At 35.3% G+C, this 23,647-nt stretch overlaps 1 protein-coding gene across 1 annotated transcript; it reads right to left on the bottom strand.

The window, feature by feature from the left end:
- Positions 1 to 386: 386 nt before the first annotated feature.
- Positions 387 to 23,504, bottom strand: LOC124637739 (differentially expressed in FDCP 6-like). Its single transcript, XM_047174376.1, has 10 exons — positions 23,157 to 23,504; positions 9,059 to 9,247; positions 5,297 to 5,437; positions 3,164 to 3,403; positions 2,713 to 2,942; positions 2,250 to 2,439; positions 1,965 to 2,101; positions 1,719 to 1,855; positions 1,411 to 1,535; positions 387 to 1,150 (listed from the first exon to the last, which is right to left on the bottom strand). The coding sequence occupies exons 1-10, from the start codon at positions 23,247 to 23,249 to the stop codon at positions 1,007 to 1,009; spliced, it is 1,626 nt and encodes a 541-aa protein (XP_047030332.1). The 5' UTR covers positions 23,250 to 23,504; the 3' UTR covers positions 387 to 1,006.
- Positions 23,505 to 23,647: the final 143 nt, after the last annotated feature.

The following is a 23,647-nucleotide window of genomic DNA, read 5'->3' as shown; positions in this document are numbered from 1 at the left end:
CTCATTTATTATTCACGTCTTCATCTATTTAAGTGCGCAAATCAAATATTAAGAAATAATTTGGTCCTATCATATTAATATCAACACCGGTGGTTCTTTCGTGTGAATTCTACTATGAGAGTATAAATATTATTGACGAGGGTTCCGTAAACTTCCAAATCCTTTATTCCCTGATCCTGAATCCCAATCCTTTCTTCCAGTTAAGAAAATTAATGAAGAAGATGCAAGCTGCAGCACCACCAACGGAGTTGTTGAAAGGAAAGAAGAAATAGTTTGTAGTTTTAATTTTAATGTCATACGTCGTCACGTAGGCGAACTTATACTTATTGTTTATTTTTATGTTATTGTTATATGTTATTTATTTATTGTGGAAATAAAACGATCTCTTGATAAGCAAGACATGAATTTTATTTACTTAAATAAAACATTCTGCTGTAATTAGAGCCTAATTGCCATGTTCGAAATTGCAGTCGTAGTCAATGTAACCATACAGGGAACTTGTTACACAGAAAAATCAGAGACTTGTCTCTATCTGTTGTATAGAAGAAAGTTCTAGATGGGACAACTTGAAGTCCCATGAAAAAAGTATAACTTTTAAGGTATAAAATATCTACGGATAGCCTAAAAATACATGGAAGAGGACATACATACCTACTAAAAGTAAGCGTAAAATCCTAATAGAATTTTAAACTAGGTATTGTTTTTTTTACATTCGGAAGTACGTGTATCTATTTATGCTACTAATACATTCATAACTCTATAAGTTCTAAGAGCACATATCGAGTACAGAATTTAGAATTTAGAACAGCGTAAGAATCACAACATGTCTATTTGATAAAACCTTCTCAATTACTCTACTAAGCTAACATTTTAATTATAACATACAAAAATCGGTACAAATATTGATTTTCAGATTCCCAAGCAGTTTAGATATTATGTTCTATGAGGATATGATAAATATTGAAGGTCATGCTGCACAATTTTATTTGGTAGACCCCTTATCAGATCATAATTTCTCTTCATCATCGAGGATCTTCAGATGCCGTATGGCTCGTACGTCGATGAGGGTGTCGGAAGAACTCTTGGTGGTTGGGATGAAGGATAGCGCCCGTCGTGCTCGTTCGCCGTTGCGGAGTACTGGGTTCAGATCCTGAATAAAGTAAATACTTCAAAAAAGGTATGCAGCACTAGTAAAAGTTATCGAGCACATAAAGCACACAAATGTCGGTCTTGCGGATGATCTCTCTCTACCTATGTCAGATTGCCGACCCTTCGGGCTATGAGAGTAGAGGAACAGATAATCTGTCCAAATGCTTGCACTCTTTGTACTGTCGTAAATTGTAACTTTACATAACCATCTCCACGGTACCGACTATCTCTACATAAAAATCAGGGTATCTGGTAACTTACTCTTAGTTGTACTTGCAACGCATTAGCTGTGAGTTCAGTCTTGGAGATTTTATCTTGAGCTGCTTTGAGTTCAGCGTCCAGCCGTTGTTTCTCTTCTTCTAGTTCTTTTAGACGTTTTTCTGCTTCTGGAATTTTAAATAGTGATTTTTATTACAACTCAGGACTTTTGAAGAACAGTTATTTAATTTTCAGTTCAGACTTAAGACAGATGAACAGTGATATCTTAAGAAATTCTTTCATTTGTATATTAATACAAGTCATATATGATGTCAAGAGAAGAAAAGGAGGAGTGCTTGACTATTATGTACCTTTATACTGTGTTTCTTTTTGAGCCTGCAACATTTCAAATTGTTGTCGTTTTAATCTCTCCTCCTCAAGCATTTTGTTCTGCTCTTCCTGAAGTCTTTCCAATTCTTCTCGCCTCTCCCATTCTTCGGCTAACACCCTAAAATGTGATTCGTACAATTAACAAACATTAAAAAAAAATATCTCTACTGATAATATTATATATCCCATAATAGTGGGTATTTTATAAAATTTGTTTGGCAATTTACCTAGCTTGTAATGCTCTAACAATTTCTTCATCCCTCTTAGCTTGTGTTTCCTCTTGTAATAGTTTCTCTAGTTCAACTTGTGCGTGTTTCAATTCTTCTAGTTTTTTGTTATCTTGTTGCGCTAATTCCACCAATTCCTGAAGTTTAAAAAAACACGGGTCAGATTTGGAAAATTCTTTAAGAGATCGATAGGAAAGCTATTAGATACTTTGTATCTGGGTGCAAAAGGTTGTTTCATCGGCCGTGGGTGAAAGGAAACAGCTAGTACAATAAGAAACCAAGTACCTGTGCTTGTGCTTCTGCAGCGAGCCTCGCTTTGACCTCATGCTGCAGTCGTGCCCTGGTCTCGCGAACTTCCCTCTCGCGTCGTGCTCCGGCGCCGCGTCTGATGGCTCGAGCGCGACGCTGGTAGCCTTCTACACCGCCTGATACGGCTGCTGCCTGACGTAATGCTGATATCCATTGTAGACGACTCCTGAGGAAATTAATTGCAGATAAAACATGATATAATGTGCCCAAATCTCGTAAATAAAAAATATGTGGACCCTGGACAAGGTTCGTTCATTTCTTTTCATGGGTGTAGAGAACCCAAATCCATAAGACATAGAATAAATTCATGCGAATCTGGGCTTAAGCAACAAGAAGAAGAACAAAATGGAACCTCGTAGTACGTCACCGTTCTTACTAGAGAGACAAGCCAAAAATCTCAACATCTTAGATAGAGATAGAAAATGATATGAGAACATACTTGTGATCCTGAGTGCCGAACTCGAAAGTTCTATCAGGCGTGATGAGCTGGAACCGCTGAATCTTGCCTTCCCCCGCAGCTGCCTCCACGGAGCAGTACTCGTCAATGACGACACGACCGCATTGTTCCTTCTGCGACGAGCTCTTGTAGTAGGTGAGGGCACATGGCTGTAGCACACACCAGTACTCCCGCATGGTTGGTAGGAGGTAGCCTCGCTTGAAGAGATAACCCTGGGAAATTAGGTTAAGGGTCACTCCTACAAATTATTTTTTTCATTTCTGTCAAGCCATAAGTCGTCGCAGCCAAAAGACGACCACGGCTGGAAAGTAGCCTCCCCCAATTTGGGGAGATTTGCCCATAGTCAAAGCGTTGGGCACGGGTTTTGGTGAGCGCTGGTGAATAAGTACAGTCAATTAAATGGGTGTTTGATTTTTTTCAGGACATAATTTACCTTTTTAATAATATCTTCAATAAAGACATCGTAGATTTCATCGACGGCTTCGACTAGAGCCTCTGAATGTAGTTGCTGGTCTCCGCAATATTTAGCTTCTAACACGGCGAGGAATGCGGCCCACTTGAAGTGGCCTATGGAGGAGCCCAGGGCTTCCCAGTCAGCAGTATCCCAGCGGACCCCGAGGCAGTGGACTAGTTGCTCGGCCACTAGACCAGCTTCTGAAGGTTGGAGCACCACCTGGTTGAAGAGAAATGGAATGAAGGTAAATTGTTTGCATAAATCGATGTTACAGTCCCTAGTCGTGCCTATATCGTATGTATTCTAGAACTGCGATAAGGGAGAGATATGGGTTGCCTTAGTATTGAAGTAATTTTCTTAATTTGAAGACATTACGCATCTATGCGTTTTTTTTTCAAACACAAAGTAAGTAAATAGTTGGAGATGTAAATATAACTATGTAAACGTCGTTTGAAATTACAATACCTACACGCGGATAATTTTCGCGTCCGTTTCAAAGATTTCAAAATCGACTTGACAAACAATCTGAAAACGAGTGAAAGTGAAAGGAGTTACACAAGTATTTTTGAAATGACAAGTGTTATGAAACTACTTATTGCGAAATTGAAATCTACATCTACACACGAATAAGTTTTAATATGGATTTTTATCAGGAGTGTGGGTGTTAATTGATGGACCAATTAGTTTTTAATGTACTCGTAAGATTTGATGGATCGCGAGGCCATTAAAGTTTCTAAGCATGTAACAATTAATGCTTCCCAAGATCAGACAGTTACAGCTTAGTTCGAGGGTCACTGCCAAAACTGTATTACTTACACATTTTCCGCCTTTTTTTGTTGGCCGATAAATCGGAAATTACAAAATCGGGCTAAAACAATAGCGTTGTGTCGTAATTCTTAATCTTAGAATTAAAATAAGAAAAATATAGGTGCCGATTGAACGATAAAAGCAAGGCATTGTTCGATGTACAAATGAGAGTAATTAATACGAGAACAACACAAGATGTGTTGGATGGTGAATGACCTATTTGTAACACCGTAACATAAGGTAGCGGTTACATTGTTTAAGCAGTAGCGATCAAGCTATGTATAATGAGTAATGACTTTCTGTAAATATTATATTGACATTGTGACCAACAATTAAGAAATACATATTTACAAAACAAATAGTAATGATTCCCATATTTATTTACTACTAGCTTTTGCCCGCGGCTTCGCTCCCGTCAACTGACTTCTCTACTTTACTCTATTTTTTTTTTCATAAGAACCTTCTCCTGACAATAACAAACACAACAAAAAAAGAATTAGCCAAATTGGTCCAGGCGTTGTTGAGTTATGCGCTTACCAACACATTTTGCGATTCATTTATATATTATAGATAATGAGAGTCGCTTGTTACTACGTAATTATTAATATTATGGAGTCATTATCGTGTTTCTTTTGTTAATATGACAACGGGGCTAAACATCGGAGATAACATATTGTAAAGCAACATGTGGTCAGCACATTTATGAAATGATGGGTGAAATTAAAATGAAATGTGCTGTTAAAAAAAGTTTTAAATGTGTGGCGTAAGCAGATTGCTATGGCTTTTATTTCTTACTTGTATATTAGCTATTAAAGTAACTAATATAAGTACTTACTGGTAACGCGTAAATCTTTTGAATTCAATGAAATATAGGAAGTGGCCTAGACCAAATAAAAATAACTTGTACTTGAAGGGTTAATAATTTGACTTTGCTTTCTACAGGAAAGTAATAAAATTGTGTGTTAACATTTTATTACACTCATTAAATTTTTATGTCACCTCCACTTGCAAAGTTCACAAATCCAAAGGCCATTTTGTATTGCAATAAGATAAATCTATTTTTAAAATGTGTTAGAAAAACAGCAGTATATCAGGTTTCCAGTACTAAGTACCTATTCGTGTAGGTATCATTGACAAAAGTTGTTAAAACACATTTTTTTTAGATTTAGAGGTTCAGATGATAGAGATATAATTAGAGTCACAATTGTGGGATGAGGGCACAGAAGAGAGGTCGATAAAGATTATATTATAATCAGCTATTTACTACTCTTGACGATATTATTTATGGTCATGGTTGATACTCACGACATAATGATTGGCGTCATCAGCATCCTGCACGAGGTCTCCCAGCAAGCAGAAGATCCTGAAGAGTTTGAACACGGAGTCATCACTGAACACGCTCTTATCTCGACCAAGTAGACTCTTGCGGCAAACTAGCCAGCACACCTAGACAATGGAATAAAACAGAATTAACAAAAAAACCGGCCAAGTGCGAGTCGGACTCGCGCACGAAGGGTTCCGTGCCAGAGCAAAAATGAGCAAAAAAATCACGTTTGTTGTATGGGAGCCCCCCAAAATATTTATTTTATTCCAGTTTTCAGTATTTGTTGTTATAGCGGCAACAGAAATACAACATCTGTGAAAATTTGAACTTTCTAACTATCACGGTTCATGAGAGACAGCCTGGTGACAGACAGACGGACGGACGGACGGACAGAGGAGCGAAAACTATAGGTTCCCGTTTTACCCTTAAGGGTACGGAACCCTAAAAATAAGCAAAGGGGTGCATCAATCTATCTAGTTTCCCTAATTAACCTTCATACGGTCGGCGAAGCATGTTTTCTTCTCGTAGGTACACATTTGCAACTGTAGTTCAGCAAGAATCTGACAGGTTAAAATTCTTGCAGTTATAATGTAATCTACAGTCTTATAATTCTAATCAACATAGATAAGTATCATCGACAAACAAAAAAAGCACTTTGATAACACTAGAAGTATTAATATAGGTTTCCTGTTATTTTAAGTTGTTGATATTTAGCCTTACATAACGTTACCTGCTAAATTGAAAAGTGACATCATTGTCGACCACTTAACTGTACATATTACGGAATAACAAAGTCATTAGTATGTCGCTGAGTCTAGACTTTGAGAACGGTTACGCATTAATTGCTTAAACTAATGACCTAAAACAATGATAGATGAAACTCATATTAGAAATGCGAGCTAGCTTGCTAGCTACTTCATTCGGGCAAAGTTCTTACTATTTCTTATTTAAAACTGTTAATTTATAGTCTAGATTTGATTATGATCCTATTCTTTAACATTTGGGGGCTTATTAGTTCATTGCTGTCGATATTAGTCATCATTGACCAGCTGCCCCCAATTGTCATCATCATCCTCCGAGCCTTTTTTTCTCAACTGTGTTGGGGTCGGCTTCCAGTCTAACCGGATTCAGCTGAGTACCAGTGCCTTACAAGAAGCGACTGCCTATCTGACCTCCTCAACCCAGTTACCCGGGCAACTCGATACCCCTTGGTTAGACTGGTGTCAGACTCACTGGCTTCTGACTACCCGTAACGACTGCCAATGATTTTCAATGACAGCCGGGACCTACAGTTTACCGTGCCATCCGAAACACAGTAATTGCCCCAATTTTATGCTGTGCAATTTCTCAATAGTTTTCAAATAACTCTATACACAGATACAGCACGTTCGATTCTCCTGTGTCAGTGGGTTGCATGTAATTACAAACGTTTTACATATGATAGGCTCTGACTCGTCGCGACCTACTTAGACAGCTGTACAAAGAACCATGGTGACAAAGTTGCCAAGTTAATTCAATATGTAATTTCGAATTAAGTGAAGACAATGGCTGGTTTTGGCAAGTTGCCTGTGCCCTGTTAAAAGAAGTACCTATTGTTTGTACAAACGTATGAGAGTCTTATGTTTCTGTACATTCCGAAATGCTGAAGAATACCCACATATTTCATTTAGATAGGTAGGATACATGTTGACAATTTATTACTGTTCGGTATCTTCCTAACAATTCTGAGCGCTATATTTATACTATTTTTTAGGTAGTTAGGTCTGTACCTATTTCTTGGATTTTCAGCAAATAACCAAGTGTCGCCAACACGACTTCTCATTACTGGAAAATCCACCCCCTACGAAATAAAGATCAATTTCTATGAATTATACGATTACGTCCATCACGGGTCAGAGATAAACAGATTCTTATTAGCTTTGTGGCCGGGTGGACAAAATTGGGGAGGTGTAGGGAAGGGCAAGTATTTTCTAAGTAAACAGTGGAACATACCAGCGTATAACACGCTCCAGACAAGTTTAGCGGAAATCAATACCGTGGTAGCCGTTCCGAGAACCTAGACACTCGAGAAATATGTTTGCCGACTGCATTGTACAGATGCTAGTCTAGTGACTCTTGTGCGCTTACAAGACTGTTTGTTTTGCCGAGAAATGCGGAATTTCAAACAAGACGTTTGAAAGTTACTTTGTGAGAATTCCAGTTCTAAAAATAAAAAGAAATAAGTATACATTTCGCGATTTGGAAAGTCAAAAAAGGGATTGTCAGAAAACGCAAGAAAAACTTGTACGAGTTGAATTAAGTACACCGGGTTTTTTTAAGCTCCGTTGAATTCCACTTGACAATAATTGGAAACCGTATCATTCAATTATTTATTGGATTCGTTCAGCCAAGTAGAAATCCGGTATAAAGTTCACCATTGAAAAACTTGAAAGATTGGACAATACATTGCTTTGTTGGACAGGCAATTAGCTAATAGATTGTTAAATAACTGATTGCGTAGTGTACTTGTCTATCATATTTAAATAGTTGTGAGACAGTCTGAGGTCATCAAGACAGACTACATATTTTCTTGGTTACTAATCTTCTCCTATGCAAGTTTTTTGTACCTAGTTGTCAAATGAATACACCGCCCGTTTTAAGTTTCATATCAATCAGATGCGTGACCGCATAGCAAAAAAGTGTCGTATCAGCCCAGTATGGCCGTACTCATCTAACATTTAGAAGAAATAATTGTGTCTCATAGTGATTCATGTTTTTTTTTTATCTTACTGGCTTTGAATTTACGGAGAACACATAATAATGCAAACAATGGTTTAGCTTAAGGCCTTAAGGCACCCTAATGATCTTTTAGTTTTGAAAAGAGATTGAGTATGTTAACTCTAATAGTTACATCCCCCTAATAAAATTGACCTGTGTCACTGTGCCTGTGTGTCAAGAAAGCAGGCACGCAAAGTCACGCAAACTAGGGTGGGTAAGATGGGTCATTAGTTTCCTACGGAGGCATCAATTCATTGTAGGCACTTAATGAAGGTCAATCAAGAGTACTGCAGATAAAATAATCTGTTTATATTAGACATTGTTTTCGCAGTATCAATAACTTCGTACGTCATGGTGCCACTTCTGAAAACTCCAGACAGGTTTTTTAACATCAAGAAAAAAATAATGAGCGATTGCTGTAGAAAATAAGCAAAGCCGAATATACATTCAATTTGATGTGTAGCAATCGTATACTTTCGAAGCAAATTCGCCCGGCCCGTAGTCTATTAAGTTCGAATGTTCGAGAACAATTTCGCTCACCCCCGACTTTATCGCACGACGAAGTCGAGGCAAATCTAATATATTTATTTTATTGGAACACCTACAGTTTCGTATTTATTACAGAAATTTTAGCGTCTCTCCTTTTTATTATTTTCTTTTGGTCAATGGATACAGCTTTTCTCTATTTTATTCGAGTTGGAGAATTGAGTTTAGGGAATGTTGTCGTGGATATTAACATAATAATCAAACTTTTGTCGAAATAAATTGTGTTTTTGTCAGAAATCAAATCCATAATGGACTGAACGTGGACGGATATAGAGGAAGAAGACGACCAGAGAAACGATGGATGGAGTGTATTTAATTAAGTGAAACATCATGGCATCAGATAGTAAGGTATGGAAGATGACATGCTGTACCGACCCTGAATAATAAATCGGGGTAAGGACAGGGGAATGATGATTTTAGTAGTAATATCAAAAACATACCTCACTAATCTTCTTCTCATATTCCCTAACAATTGGCAGCGTGGTAGTCTTCGGCAGCGAGCTAAACACCTCATGCTGCAGATAGTAGCGGAATTCATCGAAGGTCAGCTCCTGTGAGGACTTGAAGTGGTCCAGCCCCTTCTCTACTCCATACAGGTCTAGAAGAGTTCCTATATTAGCTGTCAGCACCTGGAAATGGAAATCGTTGTTGTGAGTATAAAGCGTAATAGTAAATATGTTTTCCCAGAAGAGTATGTGGGAGTTAATTGGTATAGTATACTCGTATGTATGTAATTTACACGCCTAGGTAATTTGGTAATGGTTTAAAGTAATTTTGTTTTGGAAAATTTAATAGGGTCAATAATCTTCAGTATTGTGACTTAATAATAAATAGTGTTATTTTAATCGTTTTCCTTTTTCGGAAACATTATTTCTTTTGGGTTTATCTGATTCGAGGTAAAAAATACACCTTAACTCAAATGTGACTACAAAATATACATTTGAGATTGAAATCAGTTTACTCAGACATAATTTTGCAAAGTAGATTCATGTGTCAACCTCTTCAGCATTTATTCCATTTAAAACGTTATACAGTTGTATTTTCAATTTTCCTTTCAGTTACAGACGTGCTCTCTTTGTATGCATTTCTGTTTATTTACCTTACAAAGTAAAACAAACATGGTCTACATAAGAGTAGCTTTATTATTTAGTGTGTGTAAGTATAACTCTAGAAACATTAGATACGAGTATGATGAAACAGTAAGGGGGTAACTTCAAATATGGTCCAATAGACATTTGATTTCTTTATGATTTCATCAACACTGGAATCATGGAGATTTCATCGTAGGATACGAATGACTTTTAGACCAAAATGTCGGCAAGAAATATGTCGTGGACAATTCCAATGACTAAATGCTTATAAAATGTGAGATTTGATAAGTGTAATTCTAACCTAAGGCTGTGCAAACAGATGAAATCACGAAGTCACAAGTTGCTACCGCTGACTCACAGTTAGAGACCGCTATCAGCTAACTTGAACGCAAACTCACATGTTTTGGCTTTCATCATCAATCAATGCTTGTTTACAGAAAGTTTAGTAGGTTTAATTGCAATTACTTTTTCTTTTCTGAGTCTCTTTCTTTGTTTTTAACACGCTTATATTAGCTTCACTTGTAACTATGTATGTTAATACTTTTTTTTTCAACTGATCAAAATTTTTGCGATCAAATACATACACGCAATAAAAAAATCATAAAAAAGTCAAGTGAATTTAGGGCTCGTATTGCTCTCTTCTAACACAGGAAAATTTGCATCGAATGCTTCAGTTTCTGGTATCAACATGAAGTAGTTACATGATGATGCCACAATGGGCGTAACCGATCCTTCGTTTGTCAAACTCATTACATGATTGACACTTTAGTAACAAGATACATGTTCTGACCTCGTAAGAAATGGTCGTATGCTATGCGTCATTTTATCATTTTATAATGTACCCAGTATACATAAATATAAGTTTTACAAAGCACTTGGTAACAGGATGTTAATACCTACATAGTGTAGATTGTCAAGCCGCAGGATTTAATCGACACTTCAATGAGTTATTAATCCGAGTATAACGTGTGTATTACCACATAAGTACATCCATTATTGGAATAGGTTTTGAATACCTATAGATGAGTAAAATACAGTATTTACGAACCATATAACTATATTTATACGCTTACATAATACCTGCCTGGGTAGGTATAATTTTTTTGTTAACGTTGTGCAATAAAGATGCATCATGCACTATTTTTAGCCTGAAACTATGTAATACGATAATTGTACGAATCTAAATGATTCCTGATTTTTTCATATTGTGCTTACCAACAGTGACAGACAGTATGAATAACCGACTAGCTTCTATATCTGGCAATAACAGACGCTTACGTCGAATGACAAAAACGAAATAATGGATGCAATAAGTAAAGAAATACTGACATTGAAGAACTGTGGGCTAGTGAGTAGTCAGCGCTTCAAGCGATTATTTAGAAGCTTATTACTCAAACGCACTGTGATGTATCCCATGGGTGGAGGGTTACCAATGTTTTAGTTACACGAAAAGATTGCTAACCTATTGAATTTCTCTTTTGTTTTATGAAGAAATTAGTGTGATAACGACTAATGAGTAGTTCATTATGTAGAGATGCATCTTGTGCAGAAAACCGCGAAAAGTGGCGAACTTTGGGGAAAGCCTCTGTCCAGCAGTGGACGTCTATCGGCTAAAATGATGACGGCGAGAGAATCTTGTGTTTTGTGAGTACCTATACAAAGCCCTCTTGAATATTTCAATTAAATCATTACCGCTAAAGTTATTCTAAATCCTTCAGATATTTAAAACCTATTCGACATAAGCACTTACACAGCCACAAAACGACATTCAGAGAAAAATCTTACGACATTAAGTTTATACAAGTTTGGTAAACACATGGTTACCCTGAGCGGGTTCAATATCCGACGATAACTTAGTGATTCATGCAATGTTTTGTTGTTCATCGTCCGTTGGTGAAGGATAATTCACCATTTTAATAATAAATATGGACATTGTGATATTCGATTGAAGCAGCATTGAGAATTTATCTTTAGCTAGAAGCCTTTGATTTGAAAATTATTGAAGTAAAGTTTTATTGTTTCTGCAGTATTTTTACGCAGAACAAGACAATGCATGTATATGCTTCAATGAAAATAATAGTCTCCACCACTCTCTTCTTGATGTAAAGGAACTCTAGGAATTTCCATTCAATAAGAGAATATTATATGTCGATAAAGCACATGAAAAGACATAGACACGTAGGTATGCTATGAGAAGTATTTCTAGAACATAAGTATGTGGCAGTGGCGAAGGGTGGTTTAATGAAATAGGGAAGCCGCAGCAAAAAAAAAAACTGGGGGGGGGGAGTACTCAGGGATGGGGGGGGAGAGGTAATGGAGGTAATTTCTCAGTCCACCTTTTAGCACTGACTGAGAGACTGATAGTTTGAACATGTTTTCTCGAGGAATTCGGCAGATTATTAATATCTATAAAACTTTATTATCTTTAGTTAGGTATATTAACTAGGTACTAGAATCTGAGAAAACTTGGCACTAGAAACAATACATTTTAAGTATTTAATTTACAACGGCCTGTTAGCCATTGATATTTATCGTAGGTATTTATCCGTCAGGACGTTTAATATAGACGTAATATTGGTAGGTAATTCACCCGAGCGGCGTGCCCGAGTTTTATAACACGTTTTTATTCTCAAAACTTAACCTTGAAAAATAAGTTCCTTCCTAAAGTAAACAATCTGTCGGATCGGAAAACAATCTAATGCGATAAATGCTATAGGTACATTAAAAAGAAACCTGATGCCAACTGTCTACGTATCAAAATACATCATTTCAACGTAGATATCTCTATTTTCACTAGGTACACACACTGTAGTACTGTACTTGTACTGAGTACCAGGTCACACAGTGCGATCGCGGGAATTAGTAGGGAGTAATGATAATGCCAACTATTTAATCAAAATTATATACTTGGTGAATTCATAATATTAAATAAATTCCCAACTAAACTAGGGTCATTAAATCGCGGAGAATCTTAACACCGCGATTCAGGATTTGCATAAAAATGCACAACGCCATCTATGTTGACATAATGTAACTAAAACACACACACGAACTATGTTATTTCCAAATGATACACACACTAATAAATTCAATTAAGTAATACAAAGAACAAATTGTTAATGGTATTATCTAAAACAAAATAAGAACAATGAGAGTGAATTTGTCTGATTTGTTTGTTTACATATTTGAGAAAGCGCTGTCACTCGCGCGTAGACAGATATAGCTACTCTACTCTTGACGCGTTCTTTCTCGTTCACTCGCGAGTTTTGATTGGTGGAAGCCGCTCCGTGAGCCGGCTTACCGCTCGCCCTTATTTTGCGAACATCGCGCGGCGCGGCGTGGATGACGTCACGCAAGCGTATTTTTGTATGGAGGAGGAAGCCGCGGCTTATTTAGTAGGAGCAAAATGTTTCAAGTAATTTATAGACAATTTTTTTTACGGTGGTAGGCGTTTTGTTATACCTACATATTTAAATTGTGTGGTTTAAATGATTATATTAATTATACCTATACCTATATTATAACTTATACCTATGCTTCTTTCTTGAAATTCGAAAGGGAAGCCGATGGGAATCGGCTTATAAGGACGCCTCGCCACTGGTATGTGGTAAATCAAAGATCCATAGATAAAATTTTAATTGATCTATCGAGTTTGCCGGCAATTGCACAGTTGACGATTGTGGGAGTAATCACAGTGGTGCGTCTCGCAATAGCATGAATCATAGTTATTACTACACGAATACTATGCGCTGGTAATGGTAATGGAAGTAGAATGACCTTACTCCTACACGCCTGTGCACTGTTTAGCATAACTATCTAATCAATTGCTTTGCACAGTGCTGGGATATCGAGATTAAATCTGATAGACTTAATACTAGTAGTAGTAACTCCTGGTTCTCTCGCCTATTAGAGCTTGCTGTTATAGATCCTACAGCAGTTTTAGCAGTGTATTGCAGTCGTTAAAATGATGCAGACAAACAAATGTATGTACAATAAACCAGTTAGCAAATCCAATTTATAATAATGTCATTATTAATACATAATGATTATAAGTTATATCCAAGGTAACACCTCCTTTTTATTAAAAGTTATTTTGTGAGTAGGTATGGGCGAAGCTAAATATGATTCTAAACCACATATTATATTAGGTACTCAGAAGACTAAACTACTTATCAATGTTTTCGTTGTTACTTAAATGTTTGGTAAAGAACATAACTACTTCAGCTTACGTACCTAATGACAATTAGTAATTTTTGCTTAAGTCAACAAACATAACAAAGTATTTTAAGTACCTACTACTAGGAACGCACCTATCTTGGGACATAAGTTTCCACGCCCTTTGTGAGATCGATGAGATAATAAAAATGTCTCATAAAATGTATGTGAAACTTACAAGAGTTAATTTTATGTTTAATCAGAGTTGGTCACAGTTACTCTCGAGAGGTTGGTCATAGGTAGGGTCACGTCACGGTCAAACTGACTAATAAGGCCAGCTGTTCTCTTTAGGGTCTAATATGGTCACCCGGATGTGACCTTCAGTTTTATTATTTAAATTGTAATATTAAAACCAATTGTACAGCAACTTCTTTTCAGCAAGACTTTTTGCTGTTATTGAAGGCTTAGCCGACCGACGTAAATCACCACTTAGGTAGGGTAAATACGCCAAATGTCGGCCCCCTTAGCGATTTTCTGATTGCGGTTCGCTATAGCACCGTCAGTTTCCAACGAAAGATAGTTTCTGATGCGGTTTTGGATAGTTTGATTAATCTATGTCATGTTTATAGGCATAAGATTGATATTTCTACGAAAAGAAAAAAGTAATAAGGCTTAGATGCGTCGAGAACAGAAAAACCCTAAAGTCGGCCATTCACGGCCCAAGGTTGGTTGCGTTTTTTCCAAATGTCGGCCAGGTATAGGCTGTTTTAAATTAAGGCAGTGACAAATATTATTAACATGATTTATTTTAGCAGAATTATAATATAATACTAAGTATACATTTGTAATTGTATTTGTTTAATTTATAGTAAAATATTTTTTCACGACCAACCATTTATATTTTTTAAGCTAATAAGAACGGTTTAATAGATAGCAAGTATCAAACTATAAAGCTACCATAAACATGCCTACAATACTGTCAACTCCTACATTTAAACTTAACTCCTATACGATATAATGAATTATAATAAATAAATTATTTCATTTTGAGAAAATGAAAAAATATAAAAGTATTTTTTCATCAGCCTGTATAGTGGCGCTTGAGTTCGAGGCTGGTCGACATTACGATTATTTACGATTCTAATGTCGGCCCCTATTTCTTGTACCTTATTTCTCGAGATTCAACTAATATCACCCCGGCCGTTATTTGGCTATTAAACGTAAAATAGATCTATTTGCCTATAAGCTTTGCAAATTCTCTTGTTAGACAACGGAATTAGTACAATAGGAATTTATAAAATAGACTGCATTTGCTTTAAGTCGGCCACGGCCGAGACTCCGGTTTTAAGTCAAAACTGTTGTCCTAATGGCGGCCTCCTATTTTTCCTTGAAAAATATACGCAAAACGCTGAAAAAACTATCTTAAAATATAGTAAAAATAGCCCATTAGTGACAATCAAGCTTAAAACAAAAATAAATAAATGTTTTATCGTTCTAATATCAATCCCCAAAATGTGAGTATTCACTTCGAGTAAGCTACTTTACGTGCGAATTTGATGTTTCAACGGCGCAATCGCTACTGACGCTCAGTATGAGAAGAGTAAGTGACAGAATCGGATAGTAACGATTTGTACGTATAGAGTATAAACCAAGGTTGCAATTCGAGGAGCAAAACTAACACTTAATTACCTTTTGAATGAATGCAAGCTGAAAATGTACAGACGGCCGAAGTTTGGGGGGAGGCCGACATTTGGCGTATTTACCCTATTTTAGTTTTGCGCGACCATAAAGCTTTGACCCAAAATAATTAAAATATTATCCAAAGTCTCATGAATCTTTTCTCAAACTTTGTTCGAGTTAATTTTAATTTTTTTCTAGGTTGCTGAATTTTAGTCTGGAAGACAATATAGATATTTTTATGTATAAGTTGACTGAAAACTATGTAAATGATTGAAATGATCATTAGTTTCTAGAGATACAAAATATGCAATTACTTGAAACGTTGAGTCAGTCGCCATAATCACAATTCCGGAATGCAATTTGACTTTAAAAATATAAATATTGTGTGGACTCTAGGTAAGCTACTTGAGTTGTTAATGTACATATGTATTTTAAATGGTATCTATACTAATATTATAAAGCTGAAGAGTTTGTTTGTTTATTTGAACGCGCTAATCTCAGGAACTACTGGTCCGATTTGAAAATTTCTTTCAGTGTTAGATAGCCCATTTATCGAGGAAGGCTATAGGCTACTTTTTATTCCGGTACGGGAAGTAGTTCCCACAGGATGCGGGTGAAACCGCTGGCAGAAGCTAGTAATATTATAATACAGCAGTGGCATAGCTTAATGGCTTAAGATAAAGTTATGTTAAAACGTTCCATTAGATAAGTCCTACTGATAGCCATCAAGCTGTTGGTGAACCCTTTAATAAATAAATAAATAAAGGGTCAATGGTAATTTGTCGGCAGTCTATTGAGCGACTTTCCCTGAACGTATCCCCTTGGGAATATTTAAAAACCCTACAAGGTTACTGAAAAAATGCGTAAGTATCGCTAAAGTTGATAATAGTGTGCCGTGTAATTATTGAAGTTGTTAAGATATTTAAGGCGACGAATTGGTCAACAATAATTCCATAACCGGCACGCGCATCTAAGGCGCCAAAAGGGGTCGGAGCGTCTGAGCGGGGCGAGGATAACAATACGCGCGCTAGCTTATAACTAAAAGTCGTAAGCGACAAAATGGTTTTGTAATTTTATTATTTAGAAATGATAATTTGATAAAAATTCCTTCTACAATTTTAAAGAGTATGTATATACTCAACTACTAAAAAAGTTAAGAGGCTTAAATCGGTCCCGTTTGCCCATAATATGTGAATCTCTTTTTAAAAAGAGGTATGTTTGATATATTTTTCTCTGTTATAAAAGTTACCTAATCATGTTTCTACGTCTAACAAAATAAGGTTTATATCATGAACTTTCAGGTAACAAAGTTGTATTTTGATCCGTTTTGTATTTACTGAGAAAAATTGAGATCCTTGGCGCCAAAAATTCCAATTCGTCCTCTTAAGGCTAAACTCCATAAACATTCAAACGTCTTGTAGTGTCATTCATTAGGTTATACTATATTTATCTAGATAGATGAACAGATACTTAGTACTATACGTATACTATGCATTTACTTAAAAATAATTAATTAATTAAATGCATTAATGTATCGTTAACAGCGCGGATGCTATTAAGTGGTTAATAGCATATGTGGCATAGGATACCCATAACTACAATATGTAGCCATAATTAATGTCCAATAAAACTAGCCAGTGGTTACATTGCCTTACATTCCCAGCAATTAGACAAAAATATAGGTACCTAATACGTATAGCCAATGTATTAGGTACCTATATTTTTGTCATACGTATGTTTGTATGTCTTAAAATCGATTTTTCCAAACATCAATAGATTTCGTGTCATATAAGTAGGTTCGCTTTAAATGTCAATTTTCGCGTGAAAGTAGGCGTCCACGCTTGACATTTTCAGTAGGCAGTAATGTCAGGGCTGTCTCATAAATTGCGACTCAAAAATATTTAATTTCCAACTCACTTTCATAACTTGTAATTATCAGCAATTATTTTTTTATATTTTGATCTCGATATATTAATTTTGTATTTCATTATCATTGTTAATTATAAAAGAGTAAATACTGAGGACCACACGGAAAGCCGAATGAAAAATCAATTTAAGTTAACCTACTCTGAAATTACCGTTCATAACATTATGTAGACACTAAGGTGTGTAATGATTTTGAATGGTCACTTTCAGTAATGTTTTTATTTATGGTTTTCCTTGACTTTCCCACTTTTACGTATATAAGTACTTAATGAATGATACTCAAACCGCAAGAGATCCAGGAAAAACCCAATGAATTGTATTAAATAAAACTGAGTGAATACCTACATATGCATGCACAAGATAATTAAAACTATATCTTGCCCAGAAATATGTAAGTTAAAATACCTAGTTCTAATTCATTCAAATTAGAGAACTAGGTATTTGTTGTGATAATATTGATTTTTGTTTGCAATGGATATCTAAATTTCCGATATCATGAATCATACACGACTTAGATTATCTAGGGCTGGCCTTTTCATTTGAACTAGAGGTAGAGGAGACTTTGCTATTGTATATCGATTGGCACGTCTTTATGCTGGCATTGAAAATGAGCATCATTAGTGGCTATTTTTGCTTCTATGCGAAGAACGAATTCGATATCTAGGTATGTACGTAATTAAACTTTTCGTTATAGACTCAGCGTAGATTATAACTTCTAGATTGATTATTAAAGTTACGACAGATAGCTTTCGAAATATAGTAAGTAGAGCAAGATTATTTATTGATTATATTTTATTATGAAAGATCTGACAACCCTACTATTTATTCTGTGTCGTCGCTAAATGGGAATGTCGCCCTTACCTTAAACGAACGCGTGAACATGAATGTGCGCCTTGCGACATTTATTAGCAATTGACACTCTTTTGTAATCAAATTACTATTCGCGGACAATAAAGATTTTATTTGAAGAGCATTAATTTTTAAGGAAAAAACTTGTTTTGTAAAAAAAGGAAAAATATCAGATAAAAATGCATATGGGTCATATTTATCTATCAGAGCAAAAAACCTATAGATGTTAATAACGAGGAACATTAGTTCTAATAATACCTATGATATTTACTTGTGATACATATCTAAGTAAGTAGTAATTGCTCACCGCAACATAAACTTATAAAAACCGATATGGAGTATACGATCGCAAAACTCCGCTACCTAATTTAATTTTATTCTCATGAGGAAGTAAAGTTTACGAGCTTCGGGGGAGCTTTTATACAATTAAGAGGCAAGTTTTCTGCTGCGACGGTGTCCTACTTGGCATTGGGTCTGCCATTTTTAGCTCGTTTTTATCTGGCAGAATTCGCCCATCGTACTGCGCCGTAAACCAAGATTCCGGTTGTATTCCCTTTATGTGGAATTTTTGGCAACCTTCCGTTGTGTTAGGCATCCGAAAAAGAACCCAATTTAAAAAGAATATTTGAGCGATCCCTACTTCGTTATGCTATTGAAAACAAATTGTTTGGAAAAATATTTAGCGTGAATAAAAAATATTAAAAAAAGACAGGATAATTTGTTATTTTTTGTAGACATTGACAAAAATAAAATTTAGTTTGGAGTCTCCAAATTAGTGACATCTTATGTCGCCGCGCAAAATTGGATTATCCAAATGTATATTTTTCCTATAATTTATATATTTCAAGTAAAAAAACGTAGACAGGCACCATTACTTAGCAATCATTCTACCTTACAAGAAATATCAACTTAATGACTTTTGACATAATTCGCGCATTCTCGAAAGTGTCAAAAATGCTTACTGGTGAAGAAAGCCACCTTTTATTATAATGATTGTAATTATATCTTTTTGTGTGTCCTGGAATCGGTTACGGAATGACAAAAAGATTATACAGTCGTGTCAAGCATTTAACGGAAGGCTAATTAAATAGGTGTTGAGAGAACTGTGTGAACTTTTAATGAACACGTTTTTTTGGGCAATTTCCGCGAGCTTGCTCTACTTATATTTTTTTGAAGGTTGTCTTTTAAATTTCACAAAGACCTATTAATTACATGAAGCGTACGTATTTTAATTAAAGTAATATTGAAATAGGTTATATATGTAAAAGTAACATCTAGCTATGTCTGAGTTAGGAAGAAGAAAACCTCTCTGAAATTTATTCCACTTTCTTTTTTGAACTTAGCAAACACGCCTGTGCCTTCAGCGTTGTCTAGTCTAGACGAGTCTTGAACTGCCCCAAAGGTCAACAGCGCGAATTTAAGGGTCATACCAAAGCAAGTATACCTAACCAAATTAGCCCAACAATGCATGTCGTCTACTTTTAAATAATTCTTCAATGACCTTTATTATATTTGGTTGTTGTTAGAGGGCTGATATTTCAGTCGGGATATTTTCATCCACAGGCTTCGACCCTTGGATAAGTTTTTATAGCCTTTATTGACTTAGCCTCGGCCTTGAATCGTCGACGAAAATTTTCCTAGCTTCATTATGTGTACCTACAAAAATACTATTTTGTGTTTTACTTGCTAGACTGGATGATATATTTTCTTTTCATATTATGCATTTGACAAAGTAATTCTGGTTTGGTGGACATAATTACTATGATAGTACGATTATAAATAGAAAATAGAGGAAATACTACGACATTTAGGTACCTACGAACAATAAACGGTCTATTACTTATGTACTATCATAATCTCATTATTTTATCAATAAAATATTTGTTGCTCAAAAAGACAATAATTGTCTTTTGGTATCAGGAGATAACATACGCCTCATACGGAAGGTACTAAGTATTAGAAGTGAGTAGAAATTAAACTGGACAAAAAATAACATATCTACGTTTACGTACATATTTTTTTGTGACCATGACAAATTGGCCACTTTCAATATCGCCCACTCAATTAATCCAAATAAATTGTAGGCGTAGATCAGGACCTTATTAAGTTTAGTTTCTAACAAAGCTTTCAAATTAGAATTTTATTATTGGCTGAGGCAATAAAGCCTTTAAATATTCGTACTCGTACAAGCATTTGTCAATTTGTCCTAGAATGATCATTCACTATCACCTTTAAAAGGAAATGATTCATAGATAATGTGATTTGTATTCATTACTTGTTTCGTTCCCTTGATGTCTACGAAGTGAATTACTAACTAAGGTTTTAGCTTTATGCCTAGGAAAAGTAAAGAAGTTGTGTTTACTTTGAAAGTCTGTTGCTAAATTATGACTATTTAAGTAACTGGTCTTGTGGTTACATGCGCAAATGCTTAGAGAGAGGTACCTAAGTGCCTGGGTTTTGCGGACTTATTAATTCTTTGAAGTGTTTCCTATGTACCTAAGTAATACGCCGTCTGAAAGAGCGTTTGGTCGTTTAAATTAATGTTACGGCAATTTTTATTGTCTTTATCTATCTATGCAAATAAATGTTGTCTGAAATACACCCGGTCGTTCATCATAACGCTGAAATTATTCAAAAGAACCTTATTACTTCTAAGCGTGACATCATCGTAGCATTCGAGGTCGTAGACTTCAATAATACTAACGTAATCTTAATAATGGTCTAGCTAGACTTAGTAGGTACTATGTTCATGTTCAGAAGACGACGGGGTGTCGCCTTAGTGGTACCCTTGACCTGACACATCAAATAACTGGGACAATCGCATACTTCGGTGTAATAATGCAAATACATAGGTACGTTTGCATATTTTGTATGGACGTTCAAAATAAATGTTTATGTTTGTGTTAAAGTATTGTGTGTATAAATGGATTCTTTAAAATGTGTTAAATCTTAATGTGGAATTTATGAATAGGTGATAACGTAACGATAGTAAAATTGATTTTTAATGACCGATAGGATTATCTGTTTTGTTCTAGATTAAAAAAAAACACGTAACTAATAAGAAACGAAAGATTTTAGACTTATCATCATACATATACTTATTTAACAATACTTATAGGAAGTATAGTTTAATATTAATTCAGGGGTATTTAATAGGTAGGCTTATAGCTTAGATAGGCAACGAAGTGTCATCCTAAGCTATGTAAGGTCATTGACCCGTTCTAGGCGCGTTAACCTTCTAAGTAAATAAATTAACACACGCGCTAATGTGTCGTATAATGTGTGTCCGTATTTGCGTAACCTACCTATACCCTAGCAATTTTGGGACATGTCTAGAATTAAATTTATAGAATGTTGAAATTTTTCTACGGTACCTACCTATAATAACAATAAAGTTTACGTAGACAATACGATTAGATGTGAGTAATGTGTGTGCTAAAAGACGGTAAAAGACTTGCCTATTAATTTTATTATCTAATAGCAAGCATGCATGGTCATTAGTCAAAGATTAAAGATGTTTTAGAAGCTTGGTTTATTTCAAAGCAGCACCACTTTTGGAGGTGGTTGCAACATGTAGCATAGTATCTTAATTAGATATGGAAGCACCATAACTTTTCTTGAGTTAAAGTAAAAGAATCTCGTAAACAAATAGACAACAGATTACTAAATATCTATAAATAAATGTTATTTTTATTTACTTGTGTTCTTAAATGTGATAAACCAATTACGTGTTTATCTACAAATATTTTAACAGTCGAATTATTGATAACAGAAGCGTGTCAATCAGCTGATAGGGTTCATAAATACAATAATTTTTTCTTCTTATGAATGCATTGTGTTAACATAGTTCACAATTCTTTTGCGTTCCTGGTTATATGGTGCACCATGCAATCATCCTTGAATAGTTATGGAAGAGACCAAAGATATTAGTAGAGTCATCTCTGTCTTCAACACTATATGGAATAGGAAAAGAGCATGGTGGCAAATTATAGTTTTCTTGGCTTATAGGAACACAAGTTTCCACCTGCGGTATTAGCTGCGTCTTGAATGAACTAGTTCCTGCATCTGAATAAAACTGATTCACTTTGGTCTACAATCCAAACTATACTGAAAGTGGTTCTGATGAAACTTCAGCAATATAACCTAGATACTTATGCATCAAAATAACGCTATTTTTATCCATACCTATGGCGCAAATTGTTAGTAAAGGTAAGTAATAACTCGCTTGTTTGCTTTCAGCAGAATAAGGGTATTGTATTCTAAGACATTTTTGAGACGTTTTCTGATTGCGAGGCAGCTATTCAAGTCTCTCGGGACCAAGTCTTCTCTGCAGCGTTTCCCGAGAGAGATTAATTACTATGATTTTATGTCAATAGTAAAATAATAATTGCTATGCGAGTTATGTCGTAAACTCCTCGTAATACTAGAGCTAAAGTTATGAATCATCAGTTGTATGTAATAACAATGAACTTTGCGTAAATAAATGATTTTCTTGGAAGTTTATTGTATAAATAGCGTATTTCAATATTTTCATGTCTACCAATGTTAACGTGTAAATAATGCTTTAGTACTTACATAGAGGTAAAATATTATTTTCCTTGTTTTACCTACCTTGTGTAGTTTTTGGTATTTGGAGTTTTGTGAATGAAACCATTTTTTTAAATAAGATTTTTTATGAAAGTTAGTGGGCACTTTTGGGCAACATTATTAAGATTGAGTTAGTATTTTTTCTAGTTTATTAATAACAAAATATATATTCTAGGTATTAAATTAATTAAAAAATAGAAAAACCTGAAACAAAAATATACTGTGGTAAGTACCTAATTATATTTCTTACCTTTAACTTGGACTTGTGCACCAAATCTTTATTTTGCAAAGAGTCGAAAGCATGCCAAATGCAATTGGTAACGTTCTTCAGCAACGTAGACATGTTTTCATTCCAAAATGTTCGGCACCACTATTTAATTACGTATTTTTCTAAAAACACAAACTTTTTAAATGGCGCGCATAATTTATTTCAAAATAAGTAAATATTTTTCTAAAACAAACAAAACACGCTACATGACAAAATTGAAATCACAATTCTAAATTTAAATGAAAGCGGCGCGAATTATTTTATTACTTTTTTGTGACAGCGATAATGGCAATGGAAGGACACACGTTCAGCCTCCGCCCGCTTAAAAACCACACTGGGCGAACGTCGTGCGATAACAAGTCAAAGGAAATTGCTCACGCGGAACGGAACTAGCTCGCCCGACAAAGTTAACTTACTTCGTACATTATGTATGATATTGATGGATGCAATGATACTGAGAATTTTAATCACAT

The sequence above is a fragment of the Helicoverpa zea genome, chromosome 16, assembly GCF_022581195.2.
Source record: "Helicoverpa zea isolate HzStark_Cry1AcR chromosome 16, ilHelZeax1.1, whole genome shotgun sequence".
NCBI classification, from domain to species: Eukaryota; Metazoa; Arthropoda; class Insecta; order Lepidoptera; family Noctuidae; genus Helicoverpa; species Helicoverpa zea.
This window is presented reverse-complemented; position numbering and strand designations above follow the sequence as displayed.